The sequence below is a fragment of the Culex pipiens genome, chromosome 1, assembly GCF_016801865.2.
Source record: "Culex pipiens pallens isolate TS chromosome 1, TS_CPP_V2, whole genome shotgun sequence".
Classification (NCBI taxonomy): Eukaryota; Metazoa; Arthropoda; class Insecta; order Diptera; family Culicidae; genus Culex; species Culex pipiens.
Window position 1 is genome coordinate 65,898,268 of NC_068937.1, and position 20,825 is coordinate 65,919,092.

Sequence of the window (20,825 nt, forward strand, 5' to 3'; positions counted from 1 at the left end):
ACATTTTTTTTACCGTGTATCATTTTTTTCCAGTGTAGCCCGTATCCATACCTACAACTTTGCCGAAGACACCAATTCGATCAAAAAATTCCTTCAAAAGATACAGATTTTTGAATTTTCATACATCATTTTTGTATGGACAGCTGCCAAATTTGTATGGAAAATTTTATGGACAAAGTAATGATGCAAAATGGCTTCTTTGGGCATACCGAAGGCTCCAAAAAAGTTTCAGTCGGATTAAAAAATACAAAAATAATTGAATGACCGAAATCCTAGAGAACTGCTCTGCTGCCTTGTAATCTTCGGCTGTTCGATTCCAGCGCATCAAAATTTCCTAACGGAACAACCGACCGGCGGTTTCCATCCGAGCTTCCGCTTGGTCATTCTCGACCAGCACCAGATCGACCTCGATCGGCCGGAAAAACCGCGCTGGGGCAAGCAAGGCAAATTAGCACGTGTTAGAAGTGTCGCCACGGACAATTAGGCGGATTAACGAGACTCTCCCTTGCGATCTTTTTTTTTTAATTTCCAAAAATGCAGGGTGGTTACACTTTCGCGATTTTCGCGGATTTCGCGAATTTCGCGATTTTCGCGGATTTGGCGCGGATTTAGTCAGCGATGGCGCGGATTTCGCGGATTTACAAAACCGAAAAATATTTTTTTATTCAATATATTCTTTTGTTTAATTTAATTCATATAAAGTACCTAATCATGTCTTGATTTGGGATTGAGTGCTTTTGACAGTTTCAAATATCACTGTTGATTTTTTTTATTTTATAATTTCTAAAGATGATAACTGAACTAATCTCAATAACTGAATATTTTGTCTGAGATCTCACTAAGAGGAATAACTTGTACTTGGTTAAGCAATTAATTTGTCGGCCTTCCAGGAAAATTCAAATATGTTTTTAATTTTTAAGAATTTCACCGATTATTAAAATGAACTACACAATCTTGTAAATTGAGCAAATTATTTTTTATTATTTTAAAGATATATTATTTAGGCTTCTGAAGCGATCTTGAAAATTTTATTTTTTTATTCAAAAATAGTTATGTCCCTCGACTCTTATCACAGTTAAGCGACATAAATTTTGAAAAAAAAATTGCAACGGTCTTTTTATAAATAACCTTACTCTGATTCCTGCCATAAAACGGTTAACTTTTAGTAATTGTTGCCGAGCTGGGCAACGGGTGCTGATATTTTCCGGATTTATAACTCAAAAATCGTCGCAGTTTGGCGAGTTCATTGCGATTGTATTTCAGTGGGAGGAGAGAGAGAGTTATAAATTTCCTAAAATACAGTACAGTGGCGTAAGAAAAACTCAGCAATTATAACTAATAAGTAAACTCACGTTTAGTGTCAGCGGTCCCAATTTGGGTGTTCAATTGAGCATCGTTGATGCAGATCGGTTCAGGTTAGAATCCCGCGTGGAGTACTACCTGCACAAAGGGGGGGGAGGGATGTTTAAGCTATATTTTGTAATAATAACTCACTAATATTATCAATAAACACATTGATAAGTACCTAATTCTCGGAGCAGGTATTTGATAACTAATTTAACTAAATTAAAAAGGCCTTCATGGCGAAAAATACGTTTTGAGCTAGCACTAATCACTCAGACGGTGACGATACGAGGAATGTAAAGGATCTTTGTTCGTGGCATCACCGTTTGGCAGCTGTCATCTGTACGGGATGTACTGTTGCTGGTCCGCGAGGTGCGTTTAGCGCTTGCCGCGCGTAACACTCCCCCCAGGTAAACCAACCACTGGTCGGTTTACTTTCGTTCGCACTGAGCGTCCAGGGTCCCAGGTGCTTATGGACTCCAATTGACTCCATTCTGTTGTAGGTGTTGCATCGGGAAAAATACACCCTCGACGAACGAAGCTTTGGCTGTTCATCAACTTGCATCCGTGTTCACTCTTCGAAAGCCACTGCGGTTCCTTGAAAATGCAGTCGATCTTCGCGTTGCACGTTGATGGTGTCGGCAGACCGTTGTTGCGTAGCACGTCCATCAGGTTGATCATGGTATCCGCTGTTGGCCTCAGACTCCCAAATGAGGCGGATTCGATCCATCGCGCGGGCGTCTGGAGCATCTGCTGCATGCTACCGCGTTCGAAAGGTTGACCAGTTTGAATGCAGCTTATTTTGGACGAGTCAAATCGTTGAGCAAACTGAAGTAGTTGTCCCTGTTGTTGTGTTGCCCCGACCAAGTCTGGCTCTCCCGTATTGCTGTATAATCGCAGTCTCAGCAGTGTGTGATTTTTGTTTACATCCACACTGGTGAAAGGCAGGGGGTGAGACTAGAGAGCCTGGAGCTTATTAGAGAACGGACATCTCAAACCAAAAGTACCAATCGAAGCACGAGAACTGTCAAACGGAGGTACCAATCGAGCATAAGACAAAGGATTTTGCTCGATTGGTACCTCCGTTTGACAGTTCTCGTGCTTCGATTGGTACTTTTGGTTTGAGATGTCCGTTCTCTAATAAGCTCCAGGCTCTCTAGGTGAGACGAAGCGTTCGTCTGTGTCGGGACGTTTTCCTTCGAGTGTGAAGTGTAAGTAGTCTGGTAGTGTTCTGGTTTCGACTGTGTGCACATCGCTGTGTCTGTACATGATGACCTGCTTCGTGCTTCGATTGTGGTGCCGATTGATGACAGTGGTGTTGGACACTCGGCAGATCGGCCAGCGTCGATCGTCTGCGACAGGTCTAAAGCACCCGATCTCTTCTCCGGCATTCGAGTGGCAATGCAGAGGTCACGTAGTGTGCGACAAGGAGGTACAATTGTAGCATTGTTGTGAGGGATGGTGATCGGGCAGACGGATTGGTCTTGGTGTTTTGGTTGCAGATCGATCGCGTTTCGCACACATCGCTCCAAAGATGTGGTCTTGGGCAGCAGTACAGAATATTCCGAATCCTGCATTTGGCTGCCAGTCCGGTGCATGGAAGCAGATTTACGGTTACGCACAATGTTCTCCAAGAAGTTGTACTTTCTGTTTAGGTGTGTCAGTTCGATCTCCAGCTTCTTCCTACTCTCGGCAAGTTCTTCTTTTATTTTGCGAAGTTCTTCATCAGCCTGCTTCTTGCAGGACGTGGAGGTTTGTTTTGGTTCTGATGAGGTCATCTTTTTTTTGTTCTCACGTGGGCTTGGCGTGAAGTCAGACGTGCCTGGTTGCAGTGGTGGCTTTCTTGGAACACGAGATTGTCCGGACGGGTAAGGTGCGTGTAGGTGGGATGAGTTCCTGTTGACATTATCTTTGGCCGATAGCTTTTGGCGAGCACTGAAAGCTGCTTGAGGTGTTCTATGAGTGTGTGGACTTGAATCATGGATCTCGTTCGCGATGCTGCATGTGAGATTATTTTGGATTCGGCTCCCGGTCTCATATGGAACTCCAACAGGTGATTCGGTGCCCCGGCGGATAGAACGATAGGAACTCATATTTCTTGGCACACCCGTTTGGGACTGCATCGGGTGCATAAACCACTTGCTCGGCACGGTCGTAGACTCCACGCACACCACAAAGTCGTCTACATCATGGTGTTAGCTTGAGCTCGGACAATCAGAGATGACCAAATTCTGCTGCGTTTGTAATAAACGAAATTTATAATATGTTGCCGAGCTGGGCAACGGGTGCTGATATTTTCCGGATTTATAACTCAAAAATCGTCGCAGTTTGGCGAGTTCATTGCGATTGTATTTCAGTGGGAGGAAAGAGAGAGTTATAAATTTCCTAAAATACAGTACAGTGGCGTAAGAAAAACTCAGCAATTATAACTAATAAGTAAACTCACGTTTAGTGTCAGCGGTCCCAATTTGGGTGTTCAATTGAGCATCGTTGATGCAGATCGGTTCAGGTTAGAATCCCGCGTGGAGTACTACCTGCACAAAGGGGGGGGAGGGATGTTTAAGCTATATTTTGTAATAATAACTCACTAATATTATCAATAAACACATTGATAAGTACCTAATTCTCGGAGCAGGTATTTGATAACTAATTTAACTAAATTAAAAAGGCCTTCATGGCGAAAAATACGTTTTGAGCTAGCACTAATCACTCAGACGGTGACGATACGAGGAATGTAAAGGATCTTTGTTCGTGGCATCACCGTTTGGCAGCTGTCATCTGTACGGGATGTACTGTTGCTGGTCCGCGAGGTGCGTTTAGCGCTTGCCGCGCGTAACAGTAATTATTAAAAATATGAAAAAATATGCTATAAATAAAATTGTGATAAAATATGATATTTGAATTAAATAATAGGATTATGATATATATTTGAAATTTAAATCAGATTGAACTACATTTTCAATTTTTTGTGACATTGTTTTATTTTTTATTTCAATACATGGATGTTTCTATGCGTTTTCATGAGAGCAAATGTAGTTGTTTAAGTTATATAGTTTCGATATATGCTTGAAACTTGGTTTGAATAGCAATAGGCGAAATTCAAAAAACTTTTTATTAAATGACATTCCAGCATAATTGTAAGATTTTATATTCTGAAACTTCATTTCAAATGAATTATATTTAAAGTTAAAACAAAATGCCCAAAGAAACAAATTGATTCTTCTTTTTTCAAAAGTAAAGTAAAAAGAAACAATGGTTCAAACACATTTGGCGTAAACAATTTATTTTGAACATGTTCAATCTAAAGTTTTTAAGATCCACTGTAAGTATAAATCATAAAATACTATGGCCAATAAAGTTTTTGAAAAAAAAAATTATTGACATAACCAGTACATTTTTTTTTTCTTCAAAGATAAATGTTAAGACAAACTTAACCAGATGAAAAATATTTGTATTCGAAATCTTAACAATGTCATCGTTGTTAAGCGGTATTAATTTATTTAAGTCAAGCGATTTTTTATTCTCAATAGGTTCGGACTTTAAAGTTTTGCGTGATTCATTTGCGCAAAAATGGCTCGCGATATCAATTTTCCATGGGGAGCTGGTTAATTTGCTAGCTAATTTGTAAAAATAAGTTAAATACATCAACAATACGTTTCACATTTTTCTGTTGAATTAACCTCCAGAATAAATCATTTCTGGCAACTTACCAAGCTGAATGAAAGGTGGAATATAAATTAAACATTAAATGAATATATTAGAATTGAAAAATATTCGTTTTACCCTAACATTAATTTAATATATGTTTATTTCTGGAGTTTTTTTTTTAAGTTTCTGCTTTTGGGTGTTTTTTAATACCCCTGACTCAAGGCAGTTTCAAAAACACTCAATGTGGAAATTTGGTTTATTGAACCTTTTCAAAAAAAAACTCTAGATTTCTTGATATTTGATATGAAATTTATTTGCACTGTAGTTTAGTGTAGTCGAATTAATTTTTTTATATTTTTGAAACATTTTTAAAATCAATTCAATTGGCATTTTTTTCTTACGCTTTTTGTAGAACTTTGTGCTGTTTTTGCAAAAATTGTCATTGAAATTTGACTGCAGTTTTCTATGTAAACCCCAAATGTATTTCTCAAACATAATTTATAAAGATTGTTAAAATATTTCTTACCAAATGAACGATAAAGAAATACTTTTTCTAACTTGTTTGATAAAAGTGGCTTTGAATCTTATAGTTAGTTTGTATTCAAAAAAACTGAATTGTTTTGAAATTTCGCGAAAAAATGTATGGCGCGGATTTCGCGGATTTGAAAAAGCTCGGCGCGGTTTTCGCGGATTTGATTTTGGGAAAGTTGTAACCACCCTGAAAATGGAATTTTGGGCGCCCTGGGGCTTCCTGAGGGGGCGCTTAATCTTTTTCAAGAAGGCGCAGCACAAATCGGCAACTTGGCAAATTTTCAAAATGCAAAGTTTCTCTTGGGCCCTGCTGAGGGCGCCAAATTGTTTAAGGAGGGCAAAATTTTTTGTAGAGAACTTGTTAGTCGACGACTAACCTGCAGCTCAGCCCTGACGAGACTCGGGTTGAAAATAAGAACAGATTTTTGGAAATGTGACGAGTAATCCCAAATGTATACTTTTAAACCTCCGTTCCTACTCCAATCCCTCCAGGTTACGGATAGAGTCCAGCACGACACGCAGAGCGCCAATGGGTTGGCCTTGTTCGGCCAGGAATTGGAACAGATTAAAGCACTGGAACTGCCGGACGAGGTTCTCAAGGTTCGTACGCCTGGTCACGGGTGATGCGATCGACGTACGATTTTGTTGTTTTTGTAGAGCGTGAGCAGTTGATCTTCGGCAGCGCGTGATGCAAATTAACGTCGGGTTCGTCGTATCGCTCGGCCAAGGCGCTGTTGATCGGTTGAACTTAACGCGTTTGGGCGAGGTGCGTTTAAGTCTCTAGATTCGCTCTACGCGGGGGGTCGTGAATTGTTGGACTTCTGAGGAAACGGAAATGCTTTGCTCAACGATTTCTAAAAGACGATTCCAAAGATTAGGTCAGGGCTGTGGAGTCGGAGTCGGAGCCGGAGTCGGTGGAGTCGGGTCCTTTTCGGGACCTGGAGTCGGAGTCGGAGTCGTCAAAACTCGAATAGCTGGAGTCGGAGTCGGAGCTGGCTAAATTTTATGAGCTGGAGTCGGAGCCGGAGTCGTAAATTTCTGATAGACCCGGAGTCGGAGCTGGAGTCGGAGTTATCAATATATTTTATAAAATGTATGAACTTATTTATTGTTTAATATTTGTTATAATTCAGGTTAATTATTAATTTTTTAAATTTATTTATTGAATCGCGTGCACTGCGTTGACATTTTTTTTAATCAATTAATTTTTTGGATCAAGATAATTATCAGATGTCATGGGAGCGCTGGTAGCACTGCTCGTGAGAGTTCGGACATTATTTTTACTCCGCGTCTTTTTGTATTTTTTGCTTGTTTCGGTCCGTAAAATATGTATAAAAGTGACGATAATGATTAATAACAACGCGTTGTAGTGGAAGAATATCGAGTTCTTAGGATTTCCCTTGAGTTTCGTCGAAAAAAGACAGTTTTGTGTATCGGGCCAGCAGTGGTTTTGTTTTTGTTTTTTTTTATCTACGGGAGCTTTCGCGCGGTCCCACCAAGCGACGTTCGTTTTCTTTTGTTCCCACGGGAGCTGTCAAAAAGCTCGCGCGCTCGGGCGGTTGTTGCAGGGGAGCTTTCAAGCCGAGTTGCCAAATAAACGGTAGAGGAATCTGTAAATCAGATTTGGCAACGGTTAGGTTTTGTCACAGATTTTTCCAACGGTTTGTGCGTGCCGCGATAATTTTATTTTGAGGTGAAATTTGTATGTTTTGAGGTCGAACCAGTTTTTGTTCGTGGTCTTGTTTACCACAAAATGACTAGGATGACAGGATGTGTTCCGAAGCAGCATGAGGAAGCTCAAACTGCTCGTGATTGAGGACCCGCAGAAGGAAGACCGATGCTCCAAAAAGGACTAAAGGATGTTTCAGAAAATTGGTGAGATCTATCCAAACTGAATCTTTCAACTGTTGCATACTTTCTGATCATTATTAAATACGCGCTAATCCCTGTTTTGCATTATAGGATTGGAAGTTTAAAGATAGATCGAGAGTCCTTCTGATTCTTGCTTCTATGTTTAGGCGGGGCCAGACAATGCCCAATGACCTCGGAATTGGACCGCAAGGAGCTCTGTCATTCTGAAATGGGTCATTGGAAGCAGCGCGAGGGCTATCACCACCTAATACCCGGGACTGAGATAAGCTGTATCAGCATCCGGCATAAACAAAGCCTGATACAAATTATACTTTCCCACAATTTCGCTGCCGGCCAGCGGGTATTGGATTGGACCACACACACACACACACACACACACACACACACACACACACAAGATAATTATCAGATGTCATTATGTTTTCGAAGCATATACATTGTTCGGGGCTGGCCGATTTTGGGTAGTGGACTGTATTTCGGGTTGTTGGTGGATTTGCAGCGGGACCGCAGGAGGGAGGAAAAACATTGGAACTTGGATTTTCTTGTTTTATTTTCTTCTTCTTCTTCCTCTCCTACTTCTCACTACACTACACTTCTTCGCTTGCGGCGACGATTGCGTGTTGTCGCTTCGATGATCGGACGTGTTCCCACGCGAGTGCCTTGCGCGCGCGGATCGTGGATGACGTTTCGTTTGACGTTTTGACTTTGGCAGCTGCTGTTACTTCACAGTGGGCGCAGGGGTGTGCGCGCGGTGGGGTTAGCACTTCGGTGACACCGAACATACTCCCCCCGGTTGAGGAACCTCAACAATTCCTTCTCGTTCGGTGGAGAATCCTTGTCAGGTGGGACGTACGCAAGCCAGCCTTGACGCCGGCACTCGATCGGCGGGTGAGAGCGGTCGGGTAGACCACTCCGAACAGTTCGTGTGGACTCACCTGGAACGTCCTTGTCCGGCGGAACGGTTGGAAACCAGCCTTGGCGCTGGCGTTCATGAGCTGGCCAACAGCGGCCCGGTTGGCGATCCTGGAGTGCGTCTTCATCCGGATGGATGCGGCAGGATCGAGGTTGACCACGCTTGTCAGGGGCTTTAACCGTCGGCGGCAGCATCGGAGTATGCTCCGCGACGATCTTCACTTCTTGGCCGTTGTCCGGATGGACACGACCTGGACGGGTTCGAATCTCGGCTTCGGGTTCATGTGCTGGATCTGGATCAGTTTTCCACTCGGATCTAGCGTCCGGGTTGCCAAAGCACAGGGCCACTGCTGGCAGCAGCTGGTCGATGACATCTTTCGGACTTCCGGTAGACGCTGGATGGTTCTCCGGATCAACCGCCTCGGCTGGTTCTTGTGGCCCGTGGTTGGCCACTTCGAGAGCATCGGACGTGGTGTCCGCACGCGCGTTCTCGGCGGGCTTCTCCTTCGGCCGGGAGTCGCTCGTGCTCGGTTGGTTCGAGCCGGTAGGTGGAGCGCAGTCTCGGGGAACTGCCTCCTCGTAATCCATAGTTTGAGACCTAGTCTTCTGGGATTCGTCGGTGTGCTCCGGGATATCCGCTTGGAGGGACTCCCAAGCCTTGAGCTGCTGCATCAGCCATGCTTCGGCGGCGATCTGGGCCGCCTCGCCGGGTGGTTGAGCTGAACATCGTTTAGCAGCGGCGTACTTCCTCGCCATGTAGACTTGGACTTCGTGGAAGAGCTCCTCGAACTCCTCAAAGTTTGTCATCTATTCTTCGAGGGCTTCCGGTGGAAACAATCTTACGGTTTCGAGGTGCTTGCTGTCCGCTGTCCTCAGGAAGTTGCGCAATACGGTCACATGCGCCAGCGTCGGTTGCTGCAGAGACAAGATCACATCTTGAACGAAAACGACCTTCTGCTTCGCCCGCTGGCACTGTCGGATCGCATCCGCCAGGTTTCGGGTTGGTGACATGGCCACTTTCCGCTGGTCTGGGAAAGTCCACGTTTGACACCTGGCACCGGTTGGGCAGGTTCTGCTGCTTGGCCGCAGCACTGGTGGGTGGATTGATCGTCGATCGGTTGAACGACGACGCTTTGTTGCTGTCACTTCTGGCGTCTGTGACACACGCTCACACGCACGCACACAGGTTGTTGCGCGGTGTTTCTCCGGAAAACACGTCCGGACACGCAAATGGCGGGGAAGAGGGGAACAATTCAACTCACCTGCTCTCCACAGCCCAAAAGTAGCTCGGTTGAACCACTTGGTGGAAGCTCCTGGAGCGGACACTTCCGGAATCCGACTTCCGACGGCGTAAGTCCGCGGCTGGACAAACGCTCGGAATCGGTTGGCTGAAGAGGTAGCGGAGGGTGACGTTGAACTGCAGCGCTTGATTCCGGCAACTTTAGATCCTGGCCTTGATCGGGAACGGCGTTCACGCATCCAGTTCGGTACGGACCATGTTCGGAGCTGGCCGATTGTGGGTAGTGGACTGTATTTCGGGTTGTTGGTGGATTTGCAGCGGGACCGCAGGAGGGAGGAAAAACATTGGAACTTGGATTTTCTTGTTTTATTTTCTCCTTCTTCTTCCTCTCCTACTTCTCACTACACTACACTTCTTCGCTTGCGGCGACGATTGCGTGTTGTCGCTTCGATGGTCGGACGTGTTCTCACGCGAGTGCCCTGCGCGCGCGGATCGTGGATGACGTTTCGTTTGACGTTTGGACTTTGGCAGCTGCTGTCACTTCACAGTGGGCGCAGGGGTGTGCGCGCGGTGGGGTTAGCACTTCGGTGACACCGAACATTCATTGTGATTGGAAAGCTCTTGTTGTGTTATTTCCAACCCTCTGGCACCACTGTAAATGGCTAGAACGTTTGACAGTCACCAAAACCTCGAAGAGCCCACGTAATTGTATTAGTGAAGAGCCCACGTTGTTTATCGTGGGCTCTTCACTAATACTACATCGTGGGCTCTGTGAGTGTAGCAGTATAGAGGAGAAAAACAACTCGCGAAAAAATTTTGAAGCTAGGAATTTTGACAGGTATGATTTTCGTAAAGTATTCGCCTCCTTTTCTCTCCGACAGAAAAACTGGGGACAATGTAGCTGTCAAACTAGGCCAACCTGATAAAGTCACTCACAAAATGAACTTTGAGTGATTTGAGTTCATTTCTGACGTCACGATTTTCTCCTCTATAGACGAGAAGCCTCAGCCTAGTCTCAAAATTTCCGAACAACTCGCTGCAATCCCCGGCAGGGAGTAACCGACCAAGTGCAGAAATATCCGTGATTTCGGTGATTGTGGCGGAGCTGGTCTTTCCGAGCATCCTTCGATGTGCTTCGATAACCTTCTCCGAGGACTGGCCCACTCCCGCTGTCGACTCGCACAGGGAATCGAAGAAATCGGGTGCTTGGTTAGAATCCGACCATTCGTGGACTCACAAGAAGTTCTTCGCGAAGTGGTCCGCACAAATTTTAACTTTGAACTTGCAAAACCGTCTTCATCGTCACTTCGCGGGGCTTTTATCCATAGTCTCTGGCGGGAACTTGCGTTTGGAAATCCGTCCCGTGTCCCGTGTCGTTATTTTTTCATGGAAATCATTTCAACATTATGAAATTATGCCTTTTTTTACCACGCGGTTTGTTTATTTTCAAATTTTGACAGCAAATGCGTTCTTCATCTTCTTTGTTGTCTTCATGTTCGCGTCGAACATTTAGGTTTCATAAACATGGCCGTCGTGACAGAGGGCTGGTTATTTCACTAAGATCACAGCATGATAATCTGTTAATCCTCTCTTGTCAATGTTTGTATACACTAAACTATAGTTTCATAACTCATACAATAGTAAACAATAATTGTGGCTGTGTAGTCAAAAAATTAAAACATATTTAAATAATTCTTTATTGTCTCTATTTGCTTGTATTTACAGTATTTTAAAAAAATAGTATTTACACCCCTTGGGCCCTATGCGCATTTTGTGATGAAACATGTAAACAATTCAAAGTTTGACAAAAACCTAGTACTACGTTTTATTCAGAAACTTATGCCGAACATTTTGCTACAAAAAGCTCATGAAGAGATGATTTCTATAAAAAAGTTCTTAAACAAATACTATTACAAAAATAAAAAAAAAGTTGCTAAAAAAGTTTGTACACCTTTCGAAAATTAACATAAAGTTATTTTTTGACAAATCACCATAAATCCAGCCCCCAACTCCAAATTGGCATCTTTGACCGATATAAAATAATTTAGATTAGCATAGCATAGCATAGCATTGGTGTCTACCCGTAGCTGCTACTTCGTTATTGACCAGGACCCCCAAACATTGCTCCGTGGACCACAGATGAAAAGTAGGAACCAATCATCACCCCTTCGCAATTTTCAAAGGTCCCTATCATGCTGATCAATACCGACGCCGGCCACGACCAGAGGTAAGACACGGGGAAGTGGATGGGAATGTTAGTCCGATACTTGAGTGATGGGACCGCCAAATCGACTGCGTCTCCGACAAAGTATCACATGAGTTTTGAGGGGTTAGTAAGATGGGTATGAGGTCAGGATTCACTGTGGTAGGTGATGCGACCATAAGCAATTTGTTTATCGGTTGAAATTTTAAAAATCTTAGGCAGCCGGCTGCGGAAAGATAGCTATCTAGGGATTTAAATATAGTATTAATTCGACCGCGATTCTCCAGAAATTCTCCGTCGGCGTGCCTTCCGATCAACGGTGATGTAAGAAGGGCTTCATTTATTGAAATGATTATTGAAATGATATAGAAAGGGCTTAATCCAGCAATACGACTTGCTGGTCTAAAAAAAATAGGTACGTTTTTATAGAAAACTATAAATAGAGAACAACACAAAAAAACTCATCGGCCAACGAACGCGAGTGAAAAAAAAACAATGAAAAAAAAGAAGGTAAAAAAAAAGAACTGCGCGTCCCGAAAAGCACCACACTACTGATGCCATTATTTAATTATAATAGCCAATCACCCCATGCACTCGAACAGCGACACAAAAGAGACGGAAAATAACACGAAAAAACAGGACTGCGCGTCCACACAGGCACCGCACTACTCCGATATAAAATAATTTAGATTGAATATAAAGTTTACTAACTACGTAGTATAAAAGTTTATATAACTCTGGAAATTCTATATAAAACTTATCTAAACTTAATTTTGCAAACTTTTAATTCAACTAAATGTCAATATATTACCATAGAATTGCTAAGATTTTAAGTAGATCCTTTTTTATAGGAAAATAAAAGTTCACTATCGGTACAAACGAAAAAAAAATATATTTAAAGAACATTTTAAAATTGACATTATAACTCTACTAATAAATTATCAACTATTATACTGCCCCTGATCGCATAAATGTCCCATATGCATTTCCATCGTTTTTGAGTTATTGATGCAGTTTGGTTCAAAATCATGTGCTCTTTCAAAAGAGCCTATAACATCCAGTACTTTTTTCTAGAAATCAGAAATTAGAATTATCTCATTATTTATATGTTTAAAGTGTGTACTGGGCTGGATCACACAATTTCCATGTACGTCCTCTGAAATAAATTCAAAAGAGCTTTAAAAAATAGTGACTTTGAAAATTGTCTATTTCAAAACCAGGATAGTTACTTTGTTTCTTCAAAAATTTAGCCTAAAATTATACAAATTGATTTTATATGTCAATTCGATCATGAAGGCTAACTTTCTTTTAATATTTCATTAAAAAAAAAAGTACAATTAAAATTTAGTTAGCTAGCATATAAATTAAAAAAAAAAATGAAAGTAAATTTAAAGTAATTAAATAAATGTTCCAATTTTTCTAACAACAAAATTTAAATTTATTTTGAAAATTGTTGTGCTGAAAATGCGTTTAAATCTGAAGATATTTATGATTTTTGTTTATATAATGCTGAAAACATGTAACATAGAACACTTATCTACCAAGCTTAGTATGGTTCCATACCATTCTGTTTGTATAAATAATTCGTATTTATAATTTTGCGAAACACCTCGAACATAAATGTCACCCCGGTTTACAGTATTCGCGCAAGTGTGAACTGAAATGTAAATGATGTGTTAATTAAATTTTTAAAATATTTTAAATAAATATTATGTGTCGAAGTCGGAGCCGGAGTCAACAATTTGTGGAAAGCTGGAGTCGGAGTCGGAGTCGGCTAGAGTTGGAAGGCCGGAGTCGGAGTCGGAGTCGGAGCCGGAGTCATCAATTTGTGGAAAGCCGGAGCCGGAGTCGGAGTCGGAGTCGGCTTAACTCAGAAAGCCGGAGTCGGAGTCGCTTGGAATATGACCCGACTCCGCAGCCCTGGTTTAGGTAGCAGTTGTTAGTAGATTTTGAAATGTCCGAAAAATTACCGTTCCGAGGAGGCCTCCGTTGTTATACACCACTGAATAACATTGATGAGATGTTCCTCCAGCATACATTCCCAAAATTCGTTATTTTTTCCGCCGTCAGTTGGCCGTCCTTCACCGTTTGAATCTGCGCCCGGTGCTCCTCCACCAGAAACGGCGTGTGCTTAAAAAACGCCTACACGACCTCGAATTACGCGGAACGAATGGCCGGAGTTGCTTGTGGTAGGACCAACATTTGTCATTGTCCAGCAGGGTCCCGTTTTTTCGACCGATTTGAGCAGCTGTTCCTCGGGGACCTTGCTCAGGTGAAGGCGTACCCGCGCAGGCTGGCGATCAGCACGCGCTGGTTCTTGATTTTATACCTATTCCAGGATGTTGGATCTGAATGGGAGAAAAGATTGAATTAGTTTTCTATTAATTATTGTTCTTCCTCAACTTACTTGAGGTTGCGCAGCCGTTTCACGCACCCGGTGCTCCGAGTCGGTGGACAAATTCCCATACAGGCAAGATCTAAACGGGAGAAAGCTTTTACGACGTCCAGCTCTTACTTGCCGATTAGCTCGGTGAATTCCTACAGGGCTTTCGTCCTCGTGGTGGGGTCCTTTTTGAGCATCTTCTTCAGCACGATCTGAAAGGTGTCGTCCAGGTTCGGGACGATGCCCTCGCCGCCGTGGCTTTCGATCTGGACAAAGCTCGGCACGACCGGCATCTTGCTGCTGTCCAGCATTGTGAATCCGAACAGCATCGGAACGGTGTTGTCCATCATTTCCACACTCCGGCCACTGCTCGAAGGCTGGATGAAACAACTGCCGTTCACGATGTTTCCGGACGAGAGGAACAGTTCAAGCGTTTTGACGTTCACGAATTAAGCGGCATTTTCCGGAGCCTGCTTGGTCTTGGCGTCCGTGGGCGGAGCTAGCGCCGATTTGTGATCCAACTTCCGGAAGCGCCAAAGCTTTTCCCTGGACAAAGTCGTGGTCAACCGATTTAAGCGGGTTGCCGGGCTCAGGGCATTGATGAGCGCTTTTAGACAGTCGTTCTGTCGGCTGGCCAGTTTGTTGTTGGGGTTTCGAACGAAGTGACTAAAACCTGCGTCGTTTTGGATGAGTTCCTTCGCCACCAGCTGCAGAATATCGTAATCCTGGTTGGACTCACGCATGTCCTACCTGTTCTCCCACATGACCGATTCCTCGCCATCCGAGCACCGTGCTCATCCACGAGCTGCGCAACGCAAAAAGTTCCCGCACCAGCTGTAGCTCAGGGTCCTGTCCCGCGAGTGGACGCCAAACTGCAGCCAGCTTACTGTGTCCGGCACCGAAAGTGGTTCCGTGGCAGAGGAGTCCAGCTGGGCCATCCGGAATGTGACCTTCATGGTAAACTGCGGGGAACGAAATTTAATGTAAACAAAACGTTTCTCACGTTTTCCTCGTGCACTTAACTCACCTGGTGCTCACTTCTGCCTGATGTGGATCGGGAAACGCTTTTAGGAACGCACGATCGTGCAGCGAGCACGGAATCACCGGCGGAAAACTTCGCGGTCTGATTGCGGTTGATGCGAGAAAAAAACGAAACGTCAAATTGCTCAAGAAGAAGAAAAGGGCTATTTTAAAAAGGGCGAAGAAAAAATTCTTCCCTAGATGGTACGTTCCCCACGCATACTAAAACAATAACCAATTAACCTTTTTTTTGGCAACACTGCTTATGTTTGTTTACATCCAAGTTTGTGTCGCGTTTACTTTTTAATCGATTTACGTTTGTATATTCGCGTTTTCGTCCAATTTTCTTAATTACCATTGATCCTAAGTGACCGTTCTGTGACGATCTGTTGGAGTACAGTGCATTTGGGGCCATCGGAAAGTTCCAGAAAAACTGATACTGGCTTTGTGATGGCTGCGCAGGTCGTTTCGACCAATTCGTACAGTCGATGATTGTTGACGAAGATTCGGGTCAAGTGACTGACGTCAGAAGCTGAGTGAAGCGGTTGACAAGCTCAGCGGTATCGTGACAGAGCTCTCCGGTCAGCTGAAGGAAAAGAAGGTTGAGCAGAGTTACGCCAACGTCGTTTACCCGGGCTCAAAACGCGAACGAGACGACGACAAAGAAAAGGAACCTCCGGCGAAGGTCAAACCAGTCTGCGGAACTCGCACGATCCAGCACCAGATCAAAACAGTGGTCAGTGAAAGGGATTTGTTATGGTGTACCTTGGTCGTCTAGATCCCTGTCATACCGACTTGGAAATCGCCGAAATGACCCAGGAATGTCTTGAGCTCTCTGAGCTACCCAAAGTGCGGAGAATCGTGAAAAAAGACGCAGACATCTCCAAGTTGTCCGTCGTGTCGTATCGAGTGCTGCTCCCAGACGACTTGCGGGATGTCGCACTTCAAGCGGATACCTGACCAACGGGAGTTGCGGTTCGGGAGTTTGACTTCGATCTAGGACGGTCTCCTAGATTTCGCCGATTGTGAGCTGTTTGAATGTTCCAGACATCTCATCTGTGTTGCTGTCATGGGACGTTTTACCAAAAGCCGTTTGGAAGTGCCCCGTGCCCCCGTCACAGTTGAGCCAAACCATTCACCGTCATCAAACTATTTTTCCGGTTCAACTGCACGTCCCGGCCCTGTGTTCGGTCACGGCAACGGGGCCTTCCAAGCTGCCACCTCAGGCAAGTACACTCATCCGTTAAGAACCTTACCGCGCCCTGATGCGTTGTCACTTTCTAGTAAGCTGTGAGCCGTCGACGAAGAAATGCTAGCAGTCGCCGAGAGATGTATCGCTGATGGTCCGGGACGCATGTACCGAGGCATTGAGGTTGAACCCCGCTTCCCCGTCACAGCCGTGCCCTTCACCACCAACGCGCTTTCCTGTTTGAGTTCGAGCCAGCACAGTCATCCCGGCCCTGTGAACAGGACCAGAAGCGGGGTCAGCCGCGCACTGCTTTCAGGCAAGTACATGTGGTTTCCCAGAACTGTTCTGCCACCTGATGTTCCCGAGGTTTTCAGCCAACGCTACGTGCCCACTACCGAACCGCAACCACGACTTGCAGACAATTCAGCATTCTCCGTCCCGGAACAGTAATGTACATTCCAATGTGCACGTGCTGAAATTGCTGATCTGCCGGACCACGTGGATTTTCCCTGCTTCCCCGTCGCAATTACGCCGTTCATCACTGTCAATCACCGCTCTGATGAATCAGATACGTCGGGACGCACGCACCAAGGTAGTGAGGAATGCCCCCGCCCCCCGTACACAGTCGAGTCATCGCAACGTTCCAGCCCGGGTGTTAGCACGAGCCATCAGAGTCGTCCCGACCCTGTGTACGGACACGGCAGCGGGGGCTTCCGACCTCCACCCACAGGCGAGTACAATCAAATTAACGACAGTAGTCCTACCCTGAATCATCAAAGTTTGCAGCAACCCAAAGGCATGCTGAGCTTTTTTACCGTCTACTATCAAAATGCTGGTGGTATGCGTACAAAGACGAAGCAGTTTTTCCTCGCCCTGGCCGGAAACAACTTGTTTCGCCAGGACCGGAACGAACTGACGTGCGATCGCAGTAGGGGAGGCGGCGTGCTCATTGCAGTAAAGAAGGCGCATGATTTTACGTGCACATGTGTTCTTTCTGCGGGATACGAGCATCTCGAGCAGGTTGCGGTTCGGATTAAAGCCCGGAATCATACCGTCTACGTGTGCTGTATTTATATACGCCCAAACAGCCCTCCAGACGTCTACACCTCACATGGGACCGCCGTTCAGGAGCTTGTTGATCTGTCATCTAATGATGACTCGATTATTGTAACCGGCGATTACAACTTACCGCATCTTGCATGGACCTTTGACGTGGACGTAAACTGTTTCATTCCGTTGAACGCATCTACGGAACAAGAGCTGGCGCTGACCGAAAATGTTGTTGCAACGGGACTCCTCCAAATCTGCTCGCTGGCTAATGTCAACGGAAGAATCCTCGACCTTGCGTTTGTCAACGATACGCTCTCAGTCAAACTGATCGAGCCGCCCAAACCGATCCTCAGAACGGATCGCCATCACAAGCCGTTCATTCTTCGGGTGGACTACCCCGATATCCCAGGCGTGGCAACGAGGATGCTGAGCCGGATTTCAGTCGCTGCGACTTTGACCGTGTCACCGAATCCCTCAGCAGCATTGACTGGGACGACATTCTGCAAGATCAGGACTCCAATACTTCGACTACGATCTTCTACGACGTCCTTTACGAAATCGTGCGACAGTTCGTTCCCTCAAAGCGTGTCTCACGCAACCGGACTGAGAAGCTTCCATGGTGGAATGCTGATCTGCGAAATCGTCGGAACATTCTGAGGAAAGCACGTAAAAGATTGTTCAAAGCCGGCACACCAGAAAATCAAACCGCTGTCGACCGTCTGGAAATCGAATACGAATTGCTGCAAGACTCACTCTTTCGCGATTACTTGAATCGGGTGCAAGTGGACCTGAAAGACAACCCATCGTCATTCTGGAAATACGTGAGGAGCAGGAAACGTACCTGTGTCCTTCCGACAAGGATTTCGCTCAATAGTTCCACCGCTGAGAATCCGGAGGACGCTGCAAACGTCTTTGCCGACTTCTTCAGTAGCGTGTACGAGGCGGATGCACCTTCTGCTTCGACCGATTATTTGAACGACCTTCCAACTTATGATATCTATTTTCCTCAACCAGAATTCTCACAAGCAGACGTAAAATCCACCCTGGACGCTGTCGATCCATCGAAAGGTGCCGGTCCTGATCGGCTCCCACCTTCCTTCATCAAACGGCTATCTGAGCATTTAGCTAAACCAGTCAGCGTCATTTTCAACCGATCTCTGTCTGAAGGAACTTTTCCCGACGAATGGAAACTTGCAGCGATCACACCCATTCACAAAACCGGTAGTACTACGGCTGCTGAAAACTACAGGCCAATCTCCATCCTGTCTTGCCTGCCCAATGTTTTCGAGGTGCTTATCCACGAGGGAATGTACGCTGCCGCCCAGATAGTAATTTCCGAGTTCCAGCACGGTTTTGTCAAAAAACGGTCCACGGTATCCAACCTGATGGCGTACGTCAGCGCACTGAATAAAAACCTCGAAAAGTTCAAGCAAATTGACGCGATCTACTTCGACTTCGCCAAAGCGTTCGACAAGGTACCCCACACGCTTATTATCGCTAAGTTAGACCGGCTGGGGTTCCCAAGGTGGCTCACAGCATGGATCCGTTCGTACCTTTCGGGGCGGTTTGGCTACGTCCGTCTCGGTGGCGTCCAAACGAGGAATTTCCCGATTCCATCTGGAGTCCCCCAAGGAAGCCATCTGGGACCGCTGATCTTCATTCTCTTCGTTTATTGTGTGCGAATCAACAGGCGGATATGCGCCCCAATGATTAACTTAACTAAAACTACTTAATTACTATACATTAAAATAAAAACTACACATTTCTAAAAAAAGACAAAAACCTAACCTTGAGGGCGTCACGGGACAAACCAAAGTCAAAGATAGACGAGACACGATTAAAAACTCGGAGGATACCGGAGAAGGCGCCATAAATACAGTAGTTAGTACGATGGAAGGGAAGCTGAATCATGTTAGTGTCGCGTAGGGGTCGCATGGGGGCGTGAAGGTTGATACGTTGCAGGATAGCGGGACAATCTAATCTTGAAGCTAATGAATCAGCAACCACAAGGGCTCTCGCGACATTCCTGCGAACTTCGAGGGTGTCCAGATGAATCAACAAACACCGACTCACGTAACTGGGGAGACGGAAGGGATCGTTCCAGGGTAGGCGACGCAGGGCAAACCGGATGAACCTGCGTTGAACGTCCTCGATTCTCTTTACACCGTTCAGGTAATATGGGCTCCAGACGGAAGAGCAGTATTCCAAAGTCGAGCGGACAAGCGAGCAATACAGGGATTTCAAGCAGTAGATGTCAGTAAACCGCTTAGTCGTTCGGAAAATGAAGCCTAATTGTCTGGAAGCTTTGTCAACAATATAAGAAATATGATGTTTAAACGTCATTTCCGAGTCTAGGAGGACGCCAAGGTCCTTCACGCAACGTTCCCTCGGGACGACTTCGCCGTGTAGGCGATATTCAAATGTGGTCAACTTTTTTTTGCGAGAAAAAGAGATGATACAGCATTTCTTCGGATTTAGGACCATGCAGTTGGAACAGCACCAATTAGCAAAGGTTGTCAGGGCGGTTTGAAGAAGTAGGGCGTCTTCGATGGAGTGAATGCGGAGAAATAATTTCAGATCATCGGCGTATGACAAGCATAGGGAGGGAAGCGCCAGACTGCTGTCGTTGAAGTACAATAGGAATACTAACGGACCTAAGTGGCTTCCTTGAGCGATGCCAGAGCTAGCAGGGAACCAGAACGAGAGTAGATCACCAATTTTAACACAAAGTGATCGGCCAATGAGATACGAGCGAAGCCACCTCAACAGACTTCCGCTGAATCCCATCCTTTCGAGTTTGGCGACGGCAATATCGTGGTCCAGCTTATCGAAGGCTGCTGATAAATCGGTGTAGATGGCGTCGGTTTGAACACCTTTCGACATACCGTCGAGGATGTAGGACGTGAAATCCAGCAGGTTCGTGGTCGTTGAACGTCCAGGCAGGAATCCATGTTGAGTGTCGACGATCAAACTTCTACAGTGGGAAGATATCGGGTCCAAGACAACTAGCTCAAACAGTTTTGACGTAGAACAAAGTGCGGAAATGCCACGGTAGTTGTCGACGTTCCGCTTGTCGCCTTTTTTGTGAACCGGAAACATATAGGCGATTTTCCAAAGCGCCGGGAATGTTCCACTGGACAGGGACAGGTTGAAAAGATGTTGAAGGGGGCGGACTAAGCCAGCGATGCACTTTTTGAGTATGATAGATGGGATGCCGTCAGGACCTGAAGAGCACGACGACTTTAGCTTGGAGATGGCTCTGGCAATACTGGATGCGTTCACGTTGATAGAGCTAATTGACTGTCCGTTCAGCGGGACATTACTGGCTGCTAAAGACACCTGCTCGGGGGTTATAGCCTCGTTAACAAACGTGCGGGAGAATTTACGGGCAAACAAGCGGCAAATGTGTTCCAATATTTTCACAACGAAAGCG

The 20,825-nt window shown here is 45.2% G+C and overlaps 3 protein-coding genes across 7 annotated transcripts in view; 1 reads left to right on the forward strand and 2 right to left on the reverse strand.

Annotated features, from left to right (window-relative positions):
* Positions 1 to 20,825, reverse strand: part of LOC120431831 (tyrosine-protein phosphatase non-receptor type 7-like) — a 103,597-nt gene that overhangs the window by 9,631 nt on the left and 73,141 nt on the right. The window contains exons 1-3 of one of the 5 annotated variants that reach the window (XM_039596956.2): positions 1,526 to 2,258; positions 1,353 to 1,440; positions 1,134 to 1,291 (exon numbers count right to left, since the gene is read on the reverse strand). The exons of 1 other annotated variant lie outside the window; for it this stretch is intronic. In XM_039596956.2, the coding sequence (XP_039452890.1) occupies positions 1,134 to 1,148 (15 nt within the window). In that variant the 5' untranslated portion in view covers positions 1,149 to 1,291; positions 1,353 to 1,440; positions 1,526 to 2,258. Of the gene's footprint in view, positions 1 to 1,133; positions 1,296 to 1,352; positions 2,259 to 20,825 lie in introns of those variants that run through there. 3 more of the 5 variants (XM_039596955.2, XM_039596958.2, XM_039596957.2) reach the window with 3 other exon arrangements.
* Positions 1,815 to 20,825, reverse strand: part of LOC120431833 (uncharacterized) — an 87,236-nt gene continuing 68,225 nt past the window's right edge. The window contains exons 2-4 of the mRNA XM_052711705.1: positions 2,491 to 3,878; positions 1,882 to 2,278; positions 1,815 to 1,838 (exon numbers count right to left, since the gene is read on the reverse strand). Coding sequence (XP_052567665.1) covers positions 1,815 to 1,838; positions 1,882 to 2,278; positions 2,491 to 3,476 — 1,407 coding nt within the window. The 5' untranslated portion in view covers positions 3,477 to 3,878. The remainder of the gene's footprint in view (positions 1,839 to 1,881; positions 2,279 to 2,490; positions 3,879 to 20,825) is intronic.
* Positions 16,463 to 19,318, forward strand: LOC120431830 (uncharacterized). The gene is made up of 4 exons (XM_039596954.2): positions 16,463 to 16,658; positions 16,911 to 17,688; positions 17,802 to 18,893; positions 19,168 to 19,318. Exons 1-4 carry the CDS (start codon positions 16,463 to 16,465, stop codon positions 19,316 to 19,318), a joined length of 2,217 nt encoding a protein of 738 aa, XP_039452888.2.

Excerpts from the sequence above, each read along its gene's own strand:
- LOC120431830 (XM_039596954.2), top strand. The coding sequence starts at position 16,463 with ATGCTAGCAGTCGCCGAGAGATGTATCGCTGATGGTCCGGGACGCATG. Across the intron at positions 16,659-16,910 it reads CAGCCGCGCACTGCTTTCAG|ATACGTCGGGACGCACGCAC; the intron begins GCAAGTACATGT and ends CTGATGAATCAG. Across the intron at positions 17,689-17,801 it reads GGAAGAATCCTCGACCTTGC|GCGTGGCAACGAGGATGCTG; the intron begins GTTTGTCAACGA and ends CCGATATCCCAG.